The sequence below is a fragment of the Schistocerca americana genome, chromosome X (genome assembly GCF_021461395.2).
Source record: "Schistocerca americana isolate TAMUIC-IGC-003095 chromosome X, iqSchAmer2.1, whole genome shotgun sequence".
In the NCBI taxonomy this organism is placed as follows: domain Eukaryota; kingdom Metazoa; phylum Arthropoda; class Insecta; order Orthoptera; family Acrididae; genus Schistocerca; species Schistocerca americana.
The window spans coordinates 782,615,854-782,638,255 of record NC_060130.1 but is presented as its reverse complement, the minus strand read 5'-3'; the positions used below and the strand labels follow the sequence as shown (position 1 = coordinate 782,638,255).

The window sequence follows — 22,402 nt, the reverse complement described above, 5'->3', positions numbered from 1 at the left end:
TCTTAAAAATTCCATGCTACAGCACAATTTATCCTTTTCTTAATAATGGGACTAAACTGTGGAGCTATGCAGCAAATCTACACTTGAATAGAACATTGAGGTTACAGAGTAGAGTAATTACATTAACACATGGACTGAGTCTCAGGGAGTCCAGTCGTGAATCCAGAGTACATAAAAATTTTAATAATATATTCCTTATATTTGTATAAACTTAGTATAGTTAGTGGGCAACACGAACAAAGTAAGCAAGTGAAGTGATACACCACAGCCGCCTGTATTATAGGCCGGAGGACTGAAATGTGGCAACGTTACGTTAAGGCCTACCGCATGGCTGTGGCTATAAGGTAGCGAACGGAAGCAGTTGTTTACGTACTTTCGCGGTGTCTGTTTTATCCGACATTACAGTGTAATTATGCTATAATGGACTCTGCAAAAATTATAGCAGGTAGTCGTGACTACAGTGGAAGATATAACACAATGTAAGTATACAATTCTGTGAAGTTTGTAGTGTTTTTACATGTATATGTGCAAGTATGCTACGTGAACGACTTTCGTCTACACAATTGCAACAAATGTTCTAATATATTCTAGATACAATTCGAAAATAAAGTTTTGAATTCATAAGGTTAGTATCTGAATTTTCTCCTAAGTGATTTGTGTTAATATTATGAATATTTCTACACATTTGATTCTATTGTAGACTTGTGTTTCGTGATGTCCAAGCAGTAGAAATAACCAGTCCACTCAAATTCTCATTTGCTATTTTTACATAATAGTATTTTGATTTAAGATGTTAGCAATTAATGCATCATTCTATTTGCAGATGCCAGAAAAATGTTGTGTTCCTGGTTGCAACAGCAACTACAAACCCAGCAATGAATAGGGTTACATCTCAGTGTTCAGATTCCCTACTGAAGAGGAAAACAGAAAACGATGGACAAGAAATATCCCCAGAAAGGACTCGACTCCATCAAATGGAAGTGCTGTTTGCATTAAACATTTTGAAGAAAGTGACGTATCAAGAGTGGAGATTTACAAGGATTCTGATGTGAACTGTGACGAGTTTCCTCGTCAAAGGCCAGCTTTTACCAGAAGCTGTGCCAAAAATATTCCCTGGGTTACTATCGTATTTAAGTAAGGTGCAGCCTCCAAGAAGGTGTTTGTCATGTTTGTCATTTATATAGGAAGGAATATCATAATATATTCCAAATAACAGACTGAAATAATTGCAAGTCTGCAAATAATGTTAGTAGGCAACTCACAAAATTGTTTGCTGAACTTGTACATCCAAATCTCTTGTAAGAAACGTCATAATATGAAGAACATGTGAGTTGTTGAAAAGTTCATCGTTGCAAGGAAACGAGAATAAACTGCGTAATTCCGACATAAAGTCGGTGTAATAGTGCGACAAATTAGCTTTTCTAGGTTACTGTCTTATTTATAGGGACCAAATCTACAAAAAAAAGTGATTGCGTATTTATATCTGACACGTCATCTCCATTCGACGAAATCTAAACTTTAGTCTCGGCCTAGCTGGTCACGCTAGCCGGCCTACTGACGTCACAGGCTACGTCGTTGTCAGCTTGACGACTCCGGCCTCTAATACAGGCGGCCGTGGATACACACATTATGAGACGAGAAGCAAGGGTAACTTCTTAAAGCAATGACAAAATTAAAAATAACTGACAACATATAGAGTTCAACAAGCTGCCAAGTACTTTGAAAAACTTCTGAAGGAAAACTGTTCCATGGAGGGTTCACAGCATTCCTAGTAAATAATTGTTTGTATTCACTCCGTGGCCTTTAAGGTGCAGGGCTTCTGCTGCAAAACGTAGTATATTAAGAATATTAAGACTATTGTATGTACGATTACTATATGTAAGTATTATTTATTATTCAATCTCTAAATCACGTGTGCAAAAGTCGTTAGCTTGACGGCTTCATGGAAAGAATGTACAAAATTTAAAAAGAATATTTTGACGTGCCATTCCGTTAAGTATGAATCGACCTTAAAACTTTCGACTGTATCGATGCGTATCGATTATGTGACAAGTAGTTTGCGCGTTTGCGGTGTCGGCAGTTAACTACTTTGCCGCCAAAGTGTTTAATAATAAATATTACGTCAGACAACGAGGATTTGTGACACCCGGTTTATGGAGTGGGTGTGGTTATTTAAGCAGTGACAGGTGCATTGTGTTCTTCAGTTTCCACTTGCATTTGTTGATCTGACGGAGTTGCATTTAATTGCTTTTTGACAGTTCTTCCGCCAGCGGGCAGAATGGTTGCACCAAGTAAAGAGCAGGCCGTAGATGCCATAAAACGAATAGGGGGAGTGAACATAATGAATGTTATGTATAGTTTTGTAAAAAAGTTAGGGACAGTTGCGTTGGTGTATGCGCTTGGGTATATGGAATTCAGTATAGCGTGGCTGATAGGACCTATCGTACTATCTGTCATAAGAGATGAGTGGAAAAAAGAAAAAGAGCTCCGACGAACCATTGCCAAAGCATCAGCATTGTGCCAGGAAAAAGAAGTAATTCTTGCAAGAGTCGACGAACTACCAAGCTGGGTAAGTTTATTAAGTGTTAATCCCAGACATTCCGTAAATTATTGTTGATATAACTGTTTTGTGTCGGATATAGTTTGTATTCAGTGTGTTCCGTCTCTGGCACGAAACCGGGATGTTTAAAGCGCAATCGTTGATTGTCTTTCTTAAACTAAATATATCCGTGGAATCAACATGACTGAGAGAATAGTGTAAGTACAAACAGCCAAATATTTTCTTCTGTGTTCCGAACTACGCACAGCTGGAAGCATTATAAATTAATGTTGCTTAAACTTAAGAATATGGACAATATTTATGCTACATCTATTAGAACTAATCGTTGCATTTTCGAAGAACGGAAATAAAATAAAAAGGAAAATAATAATATTGGGGTTGATGCTTTATCTTTGCCGCGTTTGCTTTAACAATACATATGTTTTTGGATAGGGTCCACCTTTTACAAAACATCACTTTGTGTTTAACCCAAACATGTTTCACTGCAGTTGCAGCATCTTCAGTGGGCTTTTATTTTATGACGTTTTACCACATGGTGTGGTTTTCCTGATGTATAATGTTTCTACAGGGACTCTTTTGTTTCACAATTTGTAAGTGGTTGCAGATACAAACTGTGAAGGGAAAGAAATAGTCACTGTAGAAACGCAATACATCAGGAAAACCACAAAATAAATGCCCACTGAAGATGCTGCAACTGTAGTGAAACATGTTTGTGTTAAAGAACACAATTGTGTTTTGCTAAAGGCGAATCCTATCCAAAAACACATGTATTAAAAAGGAAAAATTATTCCCTCTATATCATAGTTGTACAACATGCCAAGAAATTGTTGTTAAACACTGTTCTCTGTGGTACAGTTCGAGAATTAGTATATAGAACCCAACTTTAAGTTGCACATAGCCACATAGCCATTTGCAAATACGCTTGTAAATGCTGGTCAAAAATTTCTTTGTGCCACTGTTATACCCCCCCCCCCCCCCCCCCCTCTCTCTCCTGACTGCCGTCAAAAATCCCACTTTGCACTTGCTGATGGTTGTGAAACTCCAAAAATCATTTTCGTTAAGCACTGTGAAAATAGTATCTGCATTGACTTCTAGTGAGTAAACAGAAAAATACTCTTGTTATTCAAAAAAATCTTCCACATCTGTGTTAATGAAGTATGTGTATGGTGCTTACTTTGTGTGCAGCTTGCTACAGTACTGACTTTGATGAAGAAAGTTGTACATTATTTGCATTATATGCAGATGCTGTATTAGAATATTTATTCCCTCATTATAGAATTTCTCAATTGAAATTATTTAAAAAAAACTTTTTTTTAGTCCATTATTTGCATTCACATTGTTTGTTTTTATTTAAACTGTGTATATAATGTTTATTGAAGTTTGGACTAGGTTTGATGTCCTTTGCATCCCAAGCTTGTGGCCCCATGTGCAATGACTTAATCATCAACAGGATATTACATGATAATCTCTCCAGGTCTTGGTGGAGGTTTCTTCGTTCCAAAAGTGTGAGATTCTGGATTGTACTTCCCTGTCAGGTTTCACACACAATGACATTTAAACTTGGAAGACAATTTTACATGTGTTATGGTCTTCAGTCCAGAGACTGGTTTGATTCAGCTCTCAATGCTACTCTATCCTTTGCAAGCTTCTTCAGCTCCCAGTACCTACTGCAACCTACATCCTTCTGAATCTGCTTAGTGTATTCATCTCTTGGTCTGCCTCTACAATTTTTACCCTCCACGCTGCCCTCCAATACTAAATTGGTGATCCCTTGATGCCTCAGAACGTGTCCTACCAACCAATCCCTTCTTCTAGTCAAGTTGTGCCACAAACTCCTCTTCTCCCTAATTCTATTCAGTACCTCCTCATTGGAGCGAAAGGCTATTTACAGTTTGTACAGAAACCAGATGGCAGTTATGAGTCGAGGGGCATGAAAGGGAAGCAGTGGTTGGGAATGGAGTGAGACAGGGTTGTAGCCTCTCCCCAATGTTATTCGATCTGTATATTGAGCCAGAAGTAAAGGAAACAAAAGAAAAATTCGGAGTAGGTATTAAAATCCATGGAGAAGAAACAAATTCTTTGAGGTTCGCCGATGACATTGTAATTCTGTCAGAGACAGCAAAGGACTTGGAAGAGCAGTTGAACGGAATGGACAGTGTCTTGAAAGGAGGATATAAGGTGAACATCAACAAAAGCAAAACGAGGATAATGGAATGTAATCAAATTAAGTCTGGTCATGCTGAGGGAATTAGATTAGGAAATGAGACACGTAAAGGAGTATTGCTATTTGGGGAGCAAAATAACTGATGATGGTCGAAGTAGAGAGGATATAAAATGTAGACTGGCAATGGCAAGGAAAGCGTTTCTGAAGAAGAGAAATATGTTAACATCGAGTATAGATTTAAGTGTCAGGAAGTCTTTTCTGAAAGTATTTGTATGGAGTGTTGCCATGTATGGAAGTGAAACATGGACGATAAATAGTTTGGACAGGAAGAGAATAGAAGCTTTTGAAATGTGGTGCTACAGAAGAATGCTGAAGGTTAGATGGGTAGATCACATAACTAATGAGGAGGTATTGAATAGAATTGGGGAGAAGAGGAGTTTGTGGCACAACTTGACGAGAAGAAGGGACAGGTTGGTAGGACATGTTCTGAGGCATCAAGGGGTCACATATTTAGCATTGGAGGGTAAAAATCGTAGAGGGAGACCAAGAGATGAATACACTAAGCAGACTCAGAAGGATGTAGGTTGCAGTAGGTACTGGGAGATGAAGAAACTTGCACAGGATAGGGTAGCATGGAAAGCTGCATCAAACCAGTCTCAGGACTGAAGACCACAACAACAACCACCTCCGCATTAGTTATGTGATCTACCCATCTAATCTTCAGCATTCTTCTGTAGCACCACATTTCGAAAGCTTCTATTCTCTTCTTGTCTAAACTATTTATCGTCCACGTTTCACTTCCATACATGGCTACACTCGAGACAAATACTTACAGAAACGACTTCCTGACACTTAAATCGATACTTGATGTTAACAGAATTCTCTTCTTCAGAAATGCTTTCCTTGCCATCGCCTGTCAATCTAATTCCCTCATCACCTGATTTAATTAGACTACATTCCATTATCCTCGTTTTGCTTTTCAATAATCTGTCCATTCCGTTCAACTGCTCTTCCAAGTCCTGTGCTGTCTTTGACAGAATTATAATGCCATCGGCAAACCTCAAAGTTTTTACTTCTTCTCCATGGATTTTAATTCCTACTCCGAACTTTCTTTTATTTCCTTTACTGCTAGCTCAATATACAGATTGAATAACATTGAGGAGAGGCTACAACCCTGTCTCACTCCCTTCCCAACCACTGCTTCCCTTCATGCCCCTCGACTCTTATAACTGCTATCTGGTTTCTGTACAAATTGTAGATAGCCTTTCATTCCATATGTTTTACCCCTGCCAACTTCAGAATTTGAGAGTATTCTAGTCAACATTCTCTAAGTCTACAAATGCTACAAACATAGGTTTGCCATTCCTTAATCTATCTTCTACGATAAGTCGTAGGGTCACTATTGCCTCACATGTTCCAACATTTCTACGGAATCCAAACTGATCTTCCCCGAGGTTGGCTTCTACCAGTTTTTCCATTCATCTGCAAAGAATTTGTGTTAGTATTTTGCAGCCGTGACTCATTAAACTGATAGTTCGGTAATTTTCACATCTGTCAACACCTGCTTTCCTTGGGATTGGAATTATTATATTCTTCTTGAAGTCTGAGGGTATTTCGCCTGTCTTATAGATCTTGCTCACCAGATGGTACGAGTTTTGTCAGGGCTGGCTCTCCCAAGGCTATCAGTAGTTCTAATGGAATGTTGTCTACTCCCGGGGCCTTGTTTCGACTTAGGTGTTTCAGTGCTGTGTCAAACTCTTCACGCAGTATCATATCTCCCATTTCATCATCATCTACGTGCTTATCCATTTCCTTAATATTGTCCTCAAGTACATCGCCCTTGTATAAACCCTCTATATACTCCTTCCACCTTTCTGCTTTCCCTTCTTTGCTTAGAATGGGTTTCCATCTGAGCTCTGATATTCATAAAAATGGATCTCTCTTTCTCCAAAGGTCTCTTTAATTTTTCTATAAGCAGTATCTATCCTATCCCTAGTGATATATGCCTCTACCTCCTTACATTTGTCCTCTAGTCATCCCTGCTTAGCCGTTTTGCACTTCCCGTCAGTCTCATTTTTGAGACGTTTGTGTTCCTTTTTGCCTGCTTCATTTACTGCGTTTTATATTTTCTTCTTTCATCAGTTAAATTCAGTATTTCTTCAGTTACCCAAGGATTTCTACTAGCCCTCATCTTCTTACCTACTTGATCCTCTGCTGCCTTCACGATTTCATCTCTCAAAGCTACCCATTCTTCATCTACTGTATTTCTTTCCCCCATTCTTGTCAATCTTACCCCAATGCTCTCCCTGAAACTCTGTACAACCTCTGGTTTAGTCAGTTTATCCAGGTCCCATCTCCTTAAATTCCCACCTTTTTGCAGTTTCTTCAGTTTTAATCTACAGTTCATAACCAATAGATTATGGTCAGAGTCCACATCTGCCCCTGGAAATGTCTTACAATTTAAAACTTGGTTCCTAAATCTCTGTCTTACCATTATATAATCTGTCTGAAACCTTCCAGTATCTCCAGGCCTCTTCCTTGTATACAACCTTCTTTCATGATTCTTGAACCAAGTTATGCTCTGTGCAAAATTCTACCAGGTGGCTTCCTCTTTCATTCCTTGCCCCCATTCCATATTCACCTACTGTGTTTCCTTCTCTTTCTTTTTCTACTGTCGAATTACAGTCACCAATGATTATTAAATTTTCATCTCCTTTCACTATCTGAATAATTTCTTTTATCTCATCATACATTTCATCAATTTGTTCATCTGCGGAGCTAGTTGGCATATAAACTTTTACTGCTGTGGTAGGCGTGGGCTTCGTGGCTATCTTGGCCACAATAATGCATTCACTATTCAGTTTGTAGTAGCTTACCCAGACTCCTACTTTTTTAATCATCATTAAACCTACTCCTGCATTACTCCTATTTGATTTTGTATTTATAACCCTGTATTCACCTGACCAGAAGTCTTGTTCCTCCAGCCACCGAGCTTCCCTAATTCCCACTATATCTAGCTTTAACCTATCAATTTCCCTTTTTAAATTTTCTAACCCACTTGTCCAATGAAGGGATCTGACATTCCACACTCGGATCCGTAGAACGCTAGTTTTCTTTCTCCTGATAACAACCACCTCCTCAGTAGTCCCCACCCAGAGACCCGAATGGGGGGACTATTTTACCTCCAGAATATTTTACTCAAAAGGACGCCATCATCATATAACCATACAGTAGAGCTGCATGCCCTTGGGAAAAATTACAGATGTAGGCTCTGCTTGCTTTCAGCCGTTCGCAGTACCAGCACAGCAAGGCTGTTTTGGTGAATGTTACAAGGCCATATCAGTCAATCATCCAGACTGTTGCCTCTGCAACTGCTGCCCCTCTTCAGGAACCCTACGTTTGTCTGACCTCTTAACAGATACCCCTCCGTTGTGATTGCACCTACGGTATGGCTCTCTGTATTGCTGAGGCACACAAGCCTCCCCACCAACAGCAAGGTTCATGGGGGGAGGGGGGGGGGGGCAATTTTACTTAAATATAGCAAAAAATAAATAATAATCTGACTTATTGTGGTAATGTGCAATGTTTGCCATATGTATGTTAAATTAAATTGTTCAATTTATTTATTTATTTATTATTTTTTCCTTCCAGGTCTTCTTCCCCGATGTGGAAAGAGTTGAATGGGTTAATAAGGTAAGGCAATTTTCCATGTGGTCTTTCTAATTTTTATTTGTTTGTCCTTGCAAAAAATATTTCCAGATTGTGGGGTACAATGCAAATACTGCTACACTGTCGGCAACTATTTGTGTTTAATGGTAAGATGGCAATCTGTATTTGTCGTTTTAACGAAGCAAAGTACAGCAAGTGCTTGGAAGTATTGCAGGTATTAAAATGCTGTATGGGGTTAAGTTGTGTTTTGCCTATTGTTATGTGTTGCTTGTCCAAAGAGTATAACAATGGCAGTTTTACTTCTTTTTGACTTTTTCATTTGCTCTGGAAACTCAAATAGCATCATTCCGATACCTTGAAGCAAAATGTGACATTCAGTAGTATGCTGAGTTAGGCATATGCTATGCTTCATATGGTCATAGCAATATTTTTCTTATACTTTAGCACCTTTTATACAGTTCTAAACATGATATATGCAGTAAGATTTTTGGGATAGATGTAAAAGTTTACCAGAAGTATAGGCTGCAGGGAACTGGAAATGACTGTTAAAATTACAATTTTCACAGACAGTAGTTGAGAAAAAACTTTCTTGAGTAACTGTCCTCAAAGCATTCTCTTAAAGTAGCCTCCACGATGGATAGTTCAGAAAAAATCCATAATGGAAGTACGTATGAACCTGCATTTTCACTTAAATACAAGTCTTGTTTAAATAGCATTTGGAGTGCAACAGCAGCAGCAAAATGACAACCTTAACATATTATGTTCACACGTCTGTTTTATTGCCATATCACTGTACTAGAGGTGTAACAGTGTGTATGTGATACTCTGTATTCAAAGGAGGAGAAGGATAAGGAGGTGTGTCTGTCAAGGTGAAAAGGTGCATAAAACAGCAATGTCCATCAGAAAAGATGTTAGTTTTGTATCACAGTGAGAAGTTGCGCATATCGTTGACATTCAGCATGCTATGGGATGTGTCTTTGTTGAGTTACAGCTAAGAGTTCATTTACAGATCTTATATTTGGTTTTTGTAAAATAAACCTTATAGTGAATCGGAATCTAAAAGATTAACTTGAAATAAAAGAATTTAAAGCGATACTCAAGAAAATTGCAATTGACCAGTTTTGCACTAAAAGGCTCTTTTTAACCTGAACAAAATGAGTTTATTTTGAAGACAATTGTTTAACCATACAATCTTTTTTGTCTATTCTGGAATTGTTGCCACATTAAAGACCGCTAAAACAAAAATTTAAAAAAATAACTCTCATTTGTAGAGGAGACCTTTCAGAAGGAGACAAATGAAATTTTATAATTACCATTCACCAAGCCTAAGGGCACCCCCTACCATTATTATTTGAAATGGAAATATCAGCATTATTTTTGTTTCAAAGTGCACTGATCAAATGTTTGTTGTAACAATAAAGATGATCTATGTGCCACACTTTTTCAAAACTTTACCCAAATGGAACTCGAATGACAACATTCCCATCAAGAGACTATCATGACAGTTCAACATTAACATGGTGATTGAGGCAAATAGATGTTGTTGTTGTTGTGGTCTTCAGTCCTGAGACTGGTTTGATGCAGTTCTCCATGCTACTCTATCCTGTGCAAGCTTCTTCATCTCCCAGTACTTACTGCAACCTACATCCTTCTGAATCTGCTTAATGTATTCATCTCTTGGTCTCCCTCTACGATTTTTACCCTCCACGCTGCCCTCCAATGCTAAATTTGTGATCCCTTGATGCCTCAAAACATGTCCTACCAACCGATCCCTTCTTCTAGTCAAGTTGTGCCACAAGCTTCTCTTCTCCCCAATCCTATTCAATACCTCCTCATTAGTTACGTGATCTACCCACCTTATCTTCAGCATTCTTCTGTAGCACCACATTTCGAAAGCTTCTATTCTCTTCTTGTCCAAACTTCACTTCCATACATGGCTACACTCCATACAAATACGTTCAGAAACGACTTCATGACACTTAAATCTATACTCGATGTTAACAAATTTCTCTTCTTCAGAAACGATTTCCTTGCCATTGCCAGTCTACATTTTATCCTCTCTACTTCGACCATCATCAGTTATTTTACTCCCTAAATAGCAAAACTCCTTTACTACTTTAAGTGTCTCATTTCCTAATCTAATTCCCGTAGCATCACCCGATTTAATTTGACTACATTCCATTATCCTCGTTTTGCTTTTGTTGATGTTCATCTTATATCCTCCTTTCAAGACACTGTCCATTCCGTTCAACTGCTCTTCCAAGTCCTTTGCTGTCTCTGACAGAATTACAATGTCATCGGCGAACCTCAAAGTTTTTACTTCTTCTCCATGAATTTTAATACCTACTCCGAATTTTTCTTTTGTTTCCTTTATTGCTTGCTCAATATACAGATTGAATAACATCGGGGAGAGGCTACAACCCTTTCTTACTCCCTTCCCAACCACTGCTTCCCTTTCATGTCCCTCGACTCTTATAACTGCCATCTGGTTCCTGTACAAATTGTAAATAGCCTTTCGGTCCCTGTATTTTACCCCGGCCACCTTCAGAATTTGAAAGAGAGTATTCCAGTTAACATTGTCAAAAGCTTTCTCTAAGTCTACAAATGCTAGAAACGTAGGTTTGCCTTTTCTTAATCTTTCTTCTAAGATAAGTCGTAAGGTTAGTATTGCCTCACGTGTTCCAACATTTCTACGGAATCCAAACTGATCTTCCCCGAGGTCCGCTTCTACCAGTTTTTCCATTCGTCTGTAAAGAATTCACGTTAGTATTTTGCAGCTGTGACTTATTAAACTGATAGTTCGGTAATTTTCACATCTGTCAACACCTGCTTTCTTTGGGATTGGAATTATTACATTCTTCTTGAAGTCTGAGGGTATTTCGCCTGCCTCATACATCTTGCTCACCAGATGGTAGAGTTTTGTCAGGACTGGCTCTCCCAAGGCCATCAGTAGTTCTAATGGAATGTTGTCTACTCCCGGGGCCTTGTTTCGACTCAGGTCTTTCAGTGCTCTGTCAAACTCTTCACGCAGTATCTTATCTCCCATTTCGTCTTCATCTACATCCTCTTCCATTTCCATAATATTGTCCTCAAGTACAGTGCCCTTGTATAAACCCTCTATATACTCCTTCCACCTTTCTGCCTTCCCTTCTTTGCTTAGAACTGGGTTGCCATCTGAGCTCTTGATATTCATACAAGTGGTTCTCTTCTCTCCAAAGGTCTCTTTAATTTTCCTGTAGGCAGTATCTATCTTACCCCTAGTGAGACAAGCCTCTACATCCTTACATTTGTCCTCTAGCCATCCCTGCTTAGCCATTTTGCACTTCCTGTCCATCTCATTTTTGAGACGTTTGTATTCCTTTTTGCCTGCTTCATTTACTGCATTTTTATATTTTCTCCTTTCATCAATTAAATTCAATATTTCTTCTGTTACCCAAGGATTTCTATTAGCCCTCGTCTTTTTACCTACTTGATCATCTGCTGCCTTCACTACTTCATCCCTCAGAGCTACCCATTCTTCTTCTACTGTATTTCCTTCCCCCATTCCTGTCAATTGTTCCCTTATGCTCTCCCTGAAACTCTGTACAACCTCTGGTTCTTTCAGTTTATCCAGGTCCCATCTCCTTAAATTCCCACCTTTTTGCAGTTTCTTCAGTTTCAATCTGCAGTTCATAACCAATAGATTGTGGTCAGATATAGATATGCATGAAAAAATAGCAGTCTGAAATATTTTAATGCTGTGTGTAGCAAACTGCTGCCTTACACTGTCAGTTCCAGAAAATTGATATTGACATTACCACTCCAACTGAAAGGATAGTTAGCATGGCACAAAACATTGGTTTCATTGAATTTCATAAATAGGGAACGTTAGAGCCCTTAAGGCTGAACTGGGTAGTACTAGGGAGGAACTGATGAGGTTGAGGGGATAGAAGGGTGACGACAGGTGGGAAGGGTGACGACAGGTGGCAAGGAGCGGGGGCCACAGAAATAGAGCAGTATCTGACAGTTTCATCATTGGCACATACAATAGATTTGTCTTGCTACCTCATTCAACTAAGGAAGAGGCTCAAGTAGTTGTAATTGTAGTTAGCACCCAATAGACTTTCACTAGGAAACCAGTTGTTTCAAAAAGAAGAAGAAGAAATATAAAGTAGGAGGAAAGTTCTGTTGTTAAGTAGTATCCATGGAAGAGGTGTGGGCCAGATATTGAAGGAAAAATTAGGTGACAGGTACCAGGTCCTATTTTCAAGCCCAGTGCTGTCTTAGCCAGGTGACAGATTAGATTAATACTTGTTCCATAGATCATGAATATGACACTTCATAATGATGTGGAACGTGTCAGGTTAATAAAAGATGTCTGTACAAGATATTACATTACACAAAATATTGCATGACACTAATGTTTAAGTTGTTGTTTTTTTTTTTTTTAACTCCCCTTAATTTATATCTAAAAATTCAGCCAATGAGTAGGAGGAGTTGTCATCTAAAATTTATTTTTAAATGTTAGTTGGCTATCTGTCAGGCTTTTGATGCTGTTTGGTAAGTGACCAAAGACTTTTGTGGCAGCATAATTTACCCCTTTCTGTGCCAAAGTCAGATTTAACCCTGCATAGTGAAGATCATCCTTTCTCCTGGTGTTATAGCTATGCACCCTGCTATTACTTTTGAACTGAGTTGGATTATTAACAACAAAGTTCATAAGTGAATATATATACTGTGAGGATCCCTAGATTCTTAAATAGTATCATTGTGCAGGTGGATTACAAAGCAAGGTCATGTTGTGGTAGTGGGTGGAGAGGGAAACAGTATTGATAGGGAGCAGGGCTACAATATTGAGTGTGATTTGGTAAAAACAGCATCTGCAATGAACCATACAAATGTTGGCTTGGTTCCTGCTTTCATGTGGGTTGGGTTGTTTGGGGAAGGAGACCAGACAGCGAGGTCATCGGTCTCATCGGATTAGGGAAGGATGGGGAAGGAAGTCAGCTGTGCCCTTTGAAAGGAACGATCCCAGCATTTGCCTGGAGTGATTTAGGGAAATCACGGAAAACCTAAATCAGGATGGCCGGACGCGGGATTGAACCATCGTCCTCCTGAATGTGAGTCCAGTGCTTTCATGTGGCATTGATAGCCCCAGTTCAACAAGTCTGTCAGGACGGTCAATATGGGGCTATATCAGCTGCTTGGCGTAGCTACTTTCTCAAGCATAGGTTTGCTTCCTGTTAATGGTATTGGTAGGTGGGACTTTGCAAGACATGGTCTGCATCTCAGTAGGAAAGGGAAGGGTAAATTGGCTGATATGACAGGAAAATCCTTTAAGGGGGGGGGGGGGCACTGAAACTGATGGGAGTACCTCTTTTTTTGTGCTAAGATTAGTTCCAATCATCAAACATTGATTGGAATTAAGTTTAATTAGAAGCTCAGACAGGCAGGTACTAGAGATGTTAAAATATCACAAGATTCTCATAAAAACACAGTGGAAAATGTTAGTATATTGCATCAGAATATCAGGGGATTAAAAAACAAAGAAGATGAGCTTCTTGTTTGTTTAGAAGATTTAGAAATTGAGGGTGGAATAGATGTACTGTGCCTCTGTGAACATCATATAATCACAGGTATGGAAATGGTAAATGTAGGTGGATATAAGCTTTCAGCACATGTAAGTAGAGACACTATGGAGAGAGGAGTTGACATATATGTTAAAATTTGTCATACTGTGAAAACTATAGGAACTGGAAAATTTTTTGTGTAGAGGAGCATTTGCATGTCAGTTTAAGCTAAATAATGGTACTTTTATAATTGTAGCCATGTACAGGTCCCCATAGGGAAATTTTCAGCCATTTTTGAAAAAGTTGAATTCTTTGTTGTGCCGCCTGTCAGACAGGAGGAAGCAAATTATTGTTTGTAGGTATTTCAATGTAGATTGTCTGATAGAATGCTTGACCTTGAAGTTATACTTGGTTCTTTCAATTTGACGTCAGTTGTTGATTTTCCTACGCAGGTGGTACAGGAAAGCAGCACACTGAATGTTTTTATAGACCAAATTTAATCAAATAAAAGCTTTTCCCGTTAAGAATGATCTGTCTGATCATGATGCACAGCTAGTTACAGTACATGACACACCTCCGTACAGTAATGCAAAACAGTCTTCCAAAATAGTGCATTCGGTTAGTGATTTAGTAGTTGAAAATTTTAGGTAAAGCCTGCAGCAGCTAGACTGGGGTAAAGTATATAGGGAACCTGATGCTAATTTAAAATTTAACCTATTTCATGATACCTTTGTGAGTGAATTTGAAAACTGTTTTCCCAAGAAAATGGTCAACTATAATTGTCAGAAACCATCTACAAAGCCATGGCTTACTAAAAGGATAAAAAATATCTTGTAAACAGAAAAGGAAAATGTGTCTTACAGCTAGGAGGGTTAATGATCGAGAAACAGTGAAACCTTTTAAAAACTACTACACTGTATTAAGAAAAGTTATTAAAAAGTCCAGAAGTATGTGCATTATGTCTGAGATTAGCACATCTGGCAATAAAATTAAAACCATTTGGAATATTGTTAAAAGGGAAACATGGCAACCAAGAGCACAGGAAGACTGTATTTCTTTCAGACTCGATAAGAAGTTTGTTGTAAAGAAGTCAGAACTAGAAAATGTCTTTAATAATCATTTTTAAGTGTTGCAGAGAAAACAGGATCCAACTATTCATTAGAAAATACAAGGCAGTATATTGAAATTCAACCCACCTCTTCTACGGAAGTTAGGAACATAATACTTTCATTCAAAAGTAAAAGTTCACATGGAATTGATGAAATTTCGAACAGAGTACTAAAAGGGTGTTCCCAACAGATAAGTAGGATTCTCAGCTATGTATGTAGTAGCTCACTGAAACAGGGTATTTTTCCAGATTGACTGAAATGCGCTATTGTTAAACCATTGCATAAAGAAGGGGATAGGTCTGATCCTAACAGCTACCACCCAATCTCACTTCTAACAGCTTTATCCAAAAGTCTTAAAAAGGTGGTGTATTCAAGAGTAGCATCAAAAAAATGAAGTACTAACAAAATGTCAATTTGACTTTCAGAAAGCATGTTATATATTCTTTCACTGATCAAATGTTAAATGCATTGAATAACCAAACATCACCCATTGGGATATTTTGTGATCTCCCAAAAGATTTTGATTGTGTGAGTCATGAAAATCTTATAGATAAGCTTAAGTATTGTGGTATGAGTTGGGCAGTACACAAACGGTTTAATTCATATTTCACTGGAAGACTGAAGAAGGTTGAAATTAATGGTACAGATAGTCTATAAAAATCAGCAGAGTCCTCTAACTGGGAGGTATCAAGAATGATGTCCCACAGGGTTCGCCCTTGGTTCCCTTATTGTTCTTAATATACACTCCTGGAAATTGAAATAAGAACACCGTGAATTCATTGTCCCAGGAAGGGGAAACTTTATTGACACATTCCTGGGGTCAGATACATCACATGATCACACTGACAGAACCACAGGCACATAGACACAGGCAACAGAGCATGCACAATGTCGGCACTAGTACAGTGTATATCCACCTTTCGCAGCAATGCAGGCTGCTATTCTCCCATGGAGATGATCGTAGAGATGCTGGATGTAGTCCTGTGGAACGGCTTGACATGCCATTTCCACCTGGCGCCTCAGTTGGACCAGCGTTCGTGCTGGACGTGCAGACCGCGTGAGACGACGCTTCATCCAGTCCCAAACATGCTCAATGGGGGACAGATCCGGAGATCTTGCTGGCCAGGGTAGTTGACTTACACCTTCTAGAGCACGTTGGGTGGCACGGGATACATGCGGACGTGCATTGTCCTGTTGGAACAGCAAGTTCCCTTGCCGGTATAGGAATGGTAGAACGATGGGTTCGATGACGGTTTGGATGTACCGTGCACTATTCAGTGTCCCCTCGACGATCAACCAGTGGTGTACGGCCAGTGTAGGAGATCGCTCCCCACACCATGATGCAGGGTGTTGGCCCTGTGTGCCTCGGTCGTATGCAGTCCTGATTGTGGTGCTCACCTGCACGGCGCCAAACACGCAGACGACCATCATTGGCACCAAGGCAGAAGCGACTCTCATCGCTGAAGACGACACGTCTCCATTCGTCCCTCCATTCACGCCTGTCGCGACACCACTGGAGGCGGGCTGCACGATGTTGGGGCGTGAGCGGAAGACGGCCTAACGGTGTGCGGGACCGTAGCCCAGCTTCATGGAGACGGTTGCGAATGGTCCTCGCCGATACCCCAGGAGCAACAGTGTCCCTAATTTGCTGGGAAGTGGCGGTGCGGTCCCCTACGGCACTGCGTAGGATCCTACGGTCTTGGCGTGCATCCGTGCGTCGCTGTGGTCCGGTCCCAGGTCGACGGGCACGTGCACCTTCCGCCGACCACTGGCGACAACATCGATGTACTGTGGAGACCTCACGCCCCACGTGTTGAGCAATTCGGCGGTACGTCCACCCGGCCTCCCGCATGCCCGCTATACGCCCTCGCTCAAAGTCCGTCGACTGCACATACGGTTCACGTCCACGCTGTCGCGGCATGCTACCAGTGTTAAAGACTGCGATGGAGCTCCGTATGCCACGGCAAACTGGCTGACACTGACGGGGGCGGTGCACAAATGCTGCGCAGCTAGCGCCATTCGACGGCCAACACCGCGGTTCCTGGTGTGTCCGCTGTGCCGTGCGTGTGATCATTGCTTGTACAGCCCTCTCGCAGCGTCCGGAGCAAGTATGGTGGGTCTGACACACCGGTGTCAATGTGTTCTTTTTTCCATTTCCAGGAGTGTATATTAATGACTTGCCACTCTATATTCATAAAGATGCAAAGCTAGTTCTTTTTGCTGATGATACAAGCATAGTAATCACACCCAACAAACAAGAATCAGCCAAGGAAATTATAAATAATGTCTTTCAGAAAATTGTTAAGTGGTTCTCTGCAAATGGGCTCTCACTAAATTTTGAGAATACACAGTACATACAAGTAAATGGCATAGCACAATTGATAAAAACAGACATTGATCAGAAAACAGACATTGATCAGAAGTCTGTTGCTAAGGCAGAATATTCAAAATTTCTGGGTGTATGCACTGATGAGAAATTTAATTGTAAAAACACATCAATGATTTGCTGAAACAGTTAGGTTCTTCTATTTATGCTATTAGGGTTATTGCAAATTTTGGTGATAAACATATCAGTAGATTACCCTGCTATGCCAATTTTCATTCACTGTTTTCATAAGACACCAATTTTAGGGTAATTCATCTTTTAAGAGAAAAAGTATTCATTGCACAGAAATGTGTAATCAGAATAATAGCTGGAGCCCACCCAAGATCACCTTGCAGGAACTAAGTATATTCACAGTACCTTCACAATACATATATTCACTTATGAAATTTGTTATTGATAACCCATCCCAATTCAAAAATGATGGCAAAGTGCATAGCTACAACACTACAAGAAAGGATAGTCTTCACTATTCTGGGTTAAATCCGACTTTGGCACAGAAAATGCTGCCACAAAAATCTTTGGTCATTTTCCAAATAGCATTGAAAGTCTGACAGATAGCCATCCAACAGTTAAAAACAAATTAAAAGAGTGTCTGAATAACAGCTCCTATTGCTCAATAGATGAATTTTTAGATATAAAGTAGTAAATGTTAAAAAAAAAAGAATTAATTATTTTGTATAAAGAAAACTTATGTTAAAGTGACGTGTTCCGCATCATTACAAAATGTCATATTCATGGTCTATAGAACAAGTATTTATGTATGTAGGAAGGAATAAATCAAAGTAGTACACTGTGCGATGAAGCTGACAATAAAGATTTTGGTAGATATTCTTTAATGGAAATGTTTGTAGACAATGATCTACATATGTAAAGCAGCACGATAGTGAAGGGATGGCGAAGAAAGATCTACAGTTGACAGTGATCACCCCTCCATCAAAAAGAGAGAGAGAGGGGGGGAAAGAGAGAGGAGATCTAATTTAACCCAGTATGTTTTTGTGTAACAGTACTTCAGTTTTACAAAGTTTTTTTGTTGACTGCATCATTGTGAAACACATGTATGCATATTCTGAGAGTTACCTGTATATTTGTCATCGGGAAATAGGGCAATCCTCATTGAGGGATTCTCATAGAAACTGGGCAGTGGTTGGTAAAAATTGTTAACCGGGTACCAAGAGCTACAAAGCACATTTAAGTAAAGACATCATGAATAAACTGCTCAAGCAAGTGATCATGTCACATCTCACAGAGGACCTGAAATCGTCTAACTCAGGTGCGGAAATGTAGTGCAATTGTGCTTAAAGTTGAGGCATATGAATGATCAAGATTTCAAATTGACGTGTGCACTGCTGACGGGCACAAGTAAACAGCCCAGGTATAGGGAACAAGCAAAAGTTTGTTGAACACAATTTCCACAAAAATATTCTCCACAGTGAACCAAAAGAAAGGATGGTTCTTCAATGAGTGAAACAAAATGAATATTAGTCTTTCAGTAAGTGAAACTAAAAAAAAACACGTGTAAATAACGGAACCACTTAGACTCCTAGAATCACAAAGTAAATAATAATTTCCATGATCTTGAAAGAGCTATGATACACACTCTTCAGTTAACACAATCTTGATGCCATACGAGCTTTATGTTAAAAATAGTGAACTAGGTTTCTGTAGTCACATGCTCTTTGGTGAGCAGCGTCTTGAAGTCCTAATAAATTTAGATTAAAACAGAAAAAATAGATCTCTCATTTCAGGTTTAGAACCAAAGTCCAAACCCAAGTTTCGGTGAAGGAGAATAAACACTTAACAACCTCTTATCGTGTACTTTGCTGAAGAAGTATTGAGAGATCTAAGTCTCACAGGAATAAAAACTTTCTGTCTGACACTATCTTGTTGTCTCGAAGAACAGCAGTGCAGTTTGCAAAGCGTCAACAACCAAATCACTGATCACTTAAGAATCCACACGGGTGTCGAGTGCCAACCTAAGTAGTCACCTCACAGATGGATACTTGCAGGCCTATTTTTGGCATATGACATGGCAGATGCATGAAGATGTGCAGTTTGTCAGTGACCTCTGTCATTGTGTATGTGGCCTGGTGATCTGGCCGGAGTGCTGTTTATGCTCTCTGCTGGTCTGGCTGTGGAGTTACAGTATTGTGATATTCCATATCGTATACACTGTAGAGATTGGGCTTGCTGCAACCCACATGATGAATATATTGTGCATGACACTGTTGGTGCCTGATGTCTAGGGTGCCACAGCACATATAAAGTATACTTACTTAACAGAATAGTTGCTCAATCATTAATTTCATCCCCATCAATGCATTCATTTCGGTGCAGTGCATTTAGTCCTTGTCAACACTGATGCAATCTAACAAAATTCCCTGACATTTTACGGAAATTTATCAGATGTACCAAACGAACCTCGTATGTAATGAATACAGTGTCAAAATTAAAGTAATTGATGCTTGTACAAATGTGCGCAGAGGTTGTTCTCCCCTGTTGCACAGCCTTTTTCAGTTTAGCTATTAGCTTCATTATGAGTCTTCATCAACTTTAATGAATTTTTGTTGGTGATAAACTATCCAATAAAAAGAATTTTGTACTGGCACAGTATTCCAGTTTCGGTTCGAATGACACACACAACACTATTACTCTGAATAGTTGTATGATCAGAACTATTCCACAGATAAAGTTCATGCTTGTATGATATTGTACACGTTGTATACCAACAAAACAAAATTCTGTCAATGCCAATGCCATTTATGTGCCAGGCCAAGATTGTTGCATTTTCCCCTTTTATGTGTGTGTTTAGTTTAAGTCACTATGATAACCGAGTTAAGCTTTGCTAAACTGTAAAAATACTGAATTCAGCTAGTTACTCCTGGCCTTGACTTTTAGGATCTCATGCATGAAGAGAACAAGTTTGTGTTTGCATCGTTAATGTTTGGAGTGTATTCTAGTTACTATTGAGGAAGCTCTTTTCTTTCCCCATGAGGGTCACTATATGAATGTTGTGTGTAGAATTCTGCACCAAATGAAGGAGAATGATGCAGGATAGCTGTTACGTGGTTTAATTCTGCTGCCTTTTTTGTGCTGTTTTTCATTTTCTTTAACGGCTTTTGCTCAAGGGATCTGAAGTGAATTATGGATGAGTGGGGCTAGTTAAATTTAGAATACTTTCTTCTTCCTGAAGTATTCCTGCTTTGGCAGGTCATTTGTCGAATACTCTATAGGACCATGTTGGGATTCTATCTGACACTATAACAATACTGAGTTTCATAAATCTCAGTTGCTATTCAGCATCACTGGTAGTGGTGTATGTGTAATTTATCTCTCTGCAGTAGTGTGACAGTGGATGGTTTAATGTTTTTCCCCGTTTGCTAAATAATGATGAGACTTCAAATTCAGTATTTCAGTTTTTGTATTGACGTTGCCTGTTTTCTGTTTTGGCACTCGTCTCATCAACATTTGTCTGGTCACATAGATCTGCGTACTTTGTTTAGTTACGCTGGAAGAAACAAGCTAACTTCAGCAGCAGCTTCAAGTAAAGTGGAAACAACACGAAAGAATCATAAACCTACCTCAAATTTGTAGCACACATGCATGTCCAAAGGAACTGTGCATTGTAAATCGGACTAACACAGGCACTGCCATACTGTATTTATCTGTCGATACCGGGCAAGTGATTTTCAAGTAAAATGTCTCCCCTGTATGTGATTATACACTACTGGCCATTAAAACTGCTACACCAAGAAGAAATGCAGATGATAAACGGGTATCCATCGGACAAATATATTATACTACAACTGATATGTGATTACATTTTCATGCAATTTGGGTGCATAGATCCTGAGAAATCAGTACCCAGAACAACCATCTCTGGCCTGATAACGACCTTGATACGCTTGGGCATAGAGTCAAACAGAGCTTGGATGGCGTGTACAGGTACAGTTGCCCATACAACTTCAACACGATACCACAGTTCATCAAGAGTAGTGACTGGCGTATTGCGACGAGCCAGTTGCTTGGCCACCATTGATCGGACATTTTCAGTTGGTGAAAGATCTGGAGAATGTGCTGGCCAGGCAGCAGTCGAACATTTTCGGTATCCAAAAAGGCCCGTACAGGACCTGCAACATGCGGCCGTGCATTATCCTGCTGAAATGTAGGATTTCGCAGGGATCGAATGAAGGGTAGAGCCACAGGTCGTAACACATCTGAAATGTAACGTCCACTGTTCAAAGTGCCGTCAATGCGAACAAGAGGTGACGGAGACGTGTAACCAATGGTGCCCCACACCATCACGCCGGGTGATACGCCAGTATGGCGATGACGAACACACGCTTCCAATGTGCGTTCACCGCGATGTCACCAAACATGGAAACACGAATGCGCCCATGATGATGCTGTAAACAGAACCTGGATTCATCCGAAAATATGACGTTGTGCCATTCGTGCTCCCAGGTTCGTCGTTGAGTACACCATTGTAGGCACTCCTGTCTGTGATGCAGCGTCAAGGGTAACCGCAGCCATGGTCTCTGAGCTGATGGTCCATGCTGCTGCAAACGTCGTCGAACTGTTCGTGCAGATGGTTGTTGTCTTGCAAATGTCCCCATCTGTTGACTCAGGGATCGAGACGTGGCTGCACGATCCGTTACAACCGTGCAGATAAGACACCTGTCATCTCGACTGCTTGTGATACGAGGCCGTTGGGATCCAGCACGGCTTTCCATATTACCCTCCTGAACCCACCGATTCCATATTCTGCTAGCAGGCATTGGATCTCGACCAACGCGAGCAGCAATGTCGCGATACGATAAACCGCAATCGCGATAGTCTACAATCCGACCTTTATCAAAGTTGGAAACGTGATGGTACGCATTTATCCTCCTTACATGAGGCATCACAACAACGTTTAACCAGGCAACACCGGTCAACTGCTGTTTGAGTATGGGAAATCGGTTGGAA

At 39.9% G+C, this 22,402-nt stretch overlaps 1 protein-coding gene across 3 annotated transcripts in view; it reads left to right on the top strand.

Annotated features, from left to right (window-relative positions):
- The first annotated feature begins 2,090 nt into the window (after nt 1–2,090).
- Nucleotides 2,091–22,402, top strand: part of LOC124556827 (extended synaptotagmin-2-B) — a 193,944-nt gene continuing 173,632 nt past the window's right edge. For 2 of the 3 annotated variants that reach the window (XM_047130842.1, XM_047130840.1), the window contains exons 1-2: nt 2,091–2,569; nt 8,376–8,417. In XM_047130842.1, coding sequence (XP_046986798.1) covers nt 2,279–2,569; nt 8,376–8,417 — 333 coding nt within the window. In that variant the 5' untranslated portion in view covers nt 2,091–2,278. The remainder of the gene's footprint in view (nt 2,570–8,375; nt 8,418–22,402) is intronic. The other variant, XM_047130841.1, reaches the window with a different exon arrangement.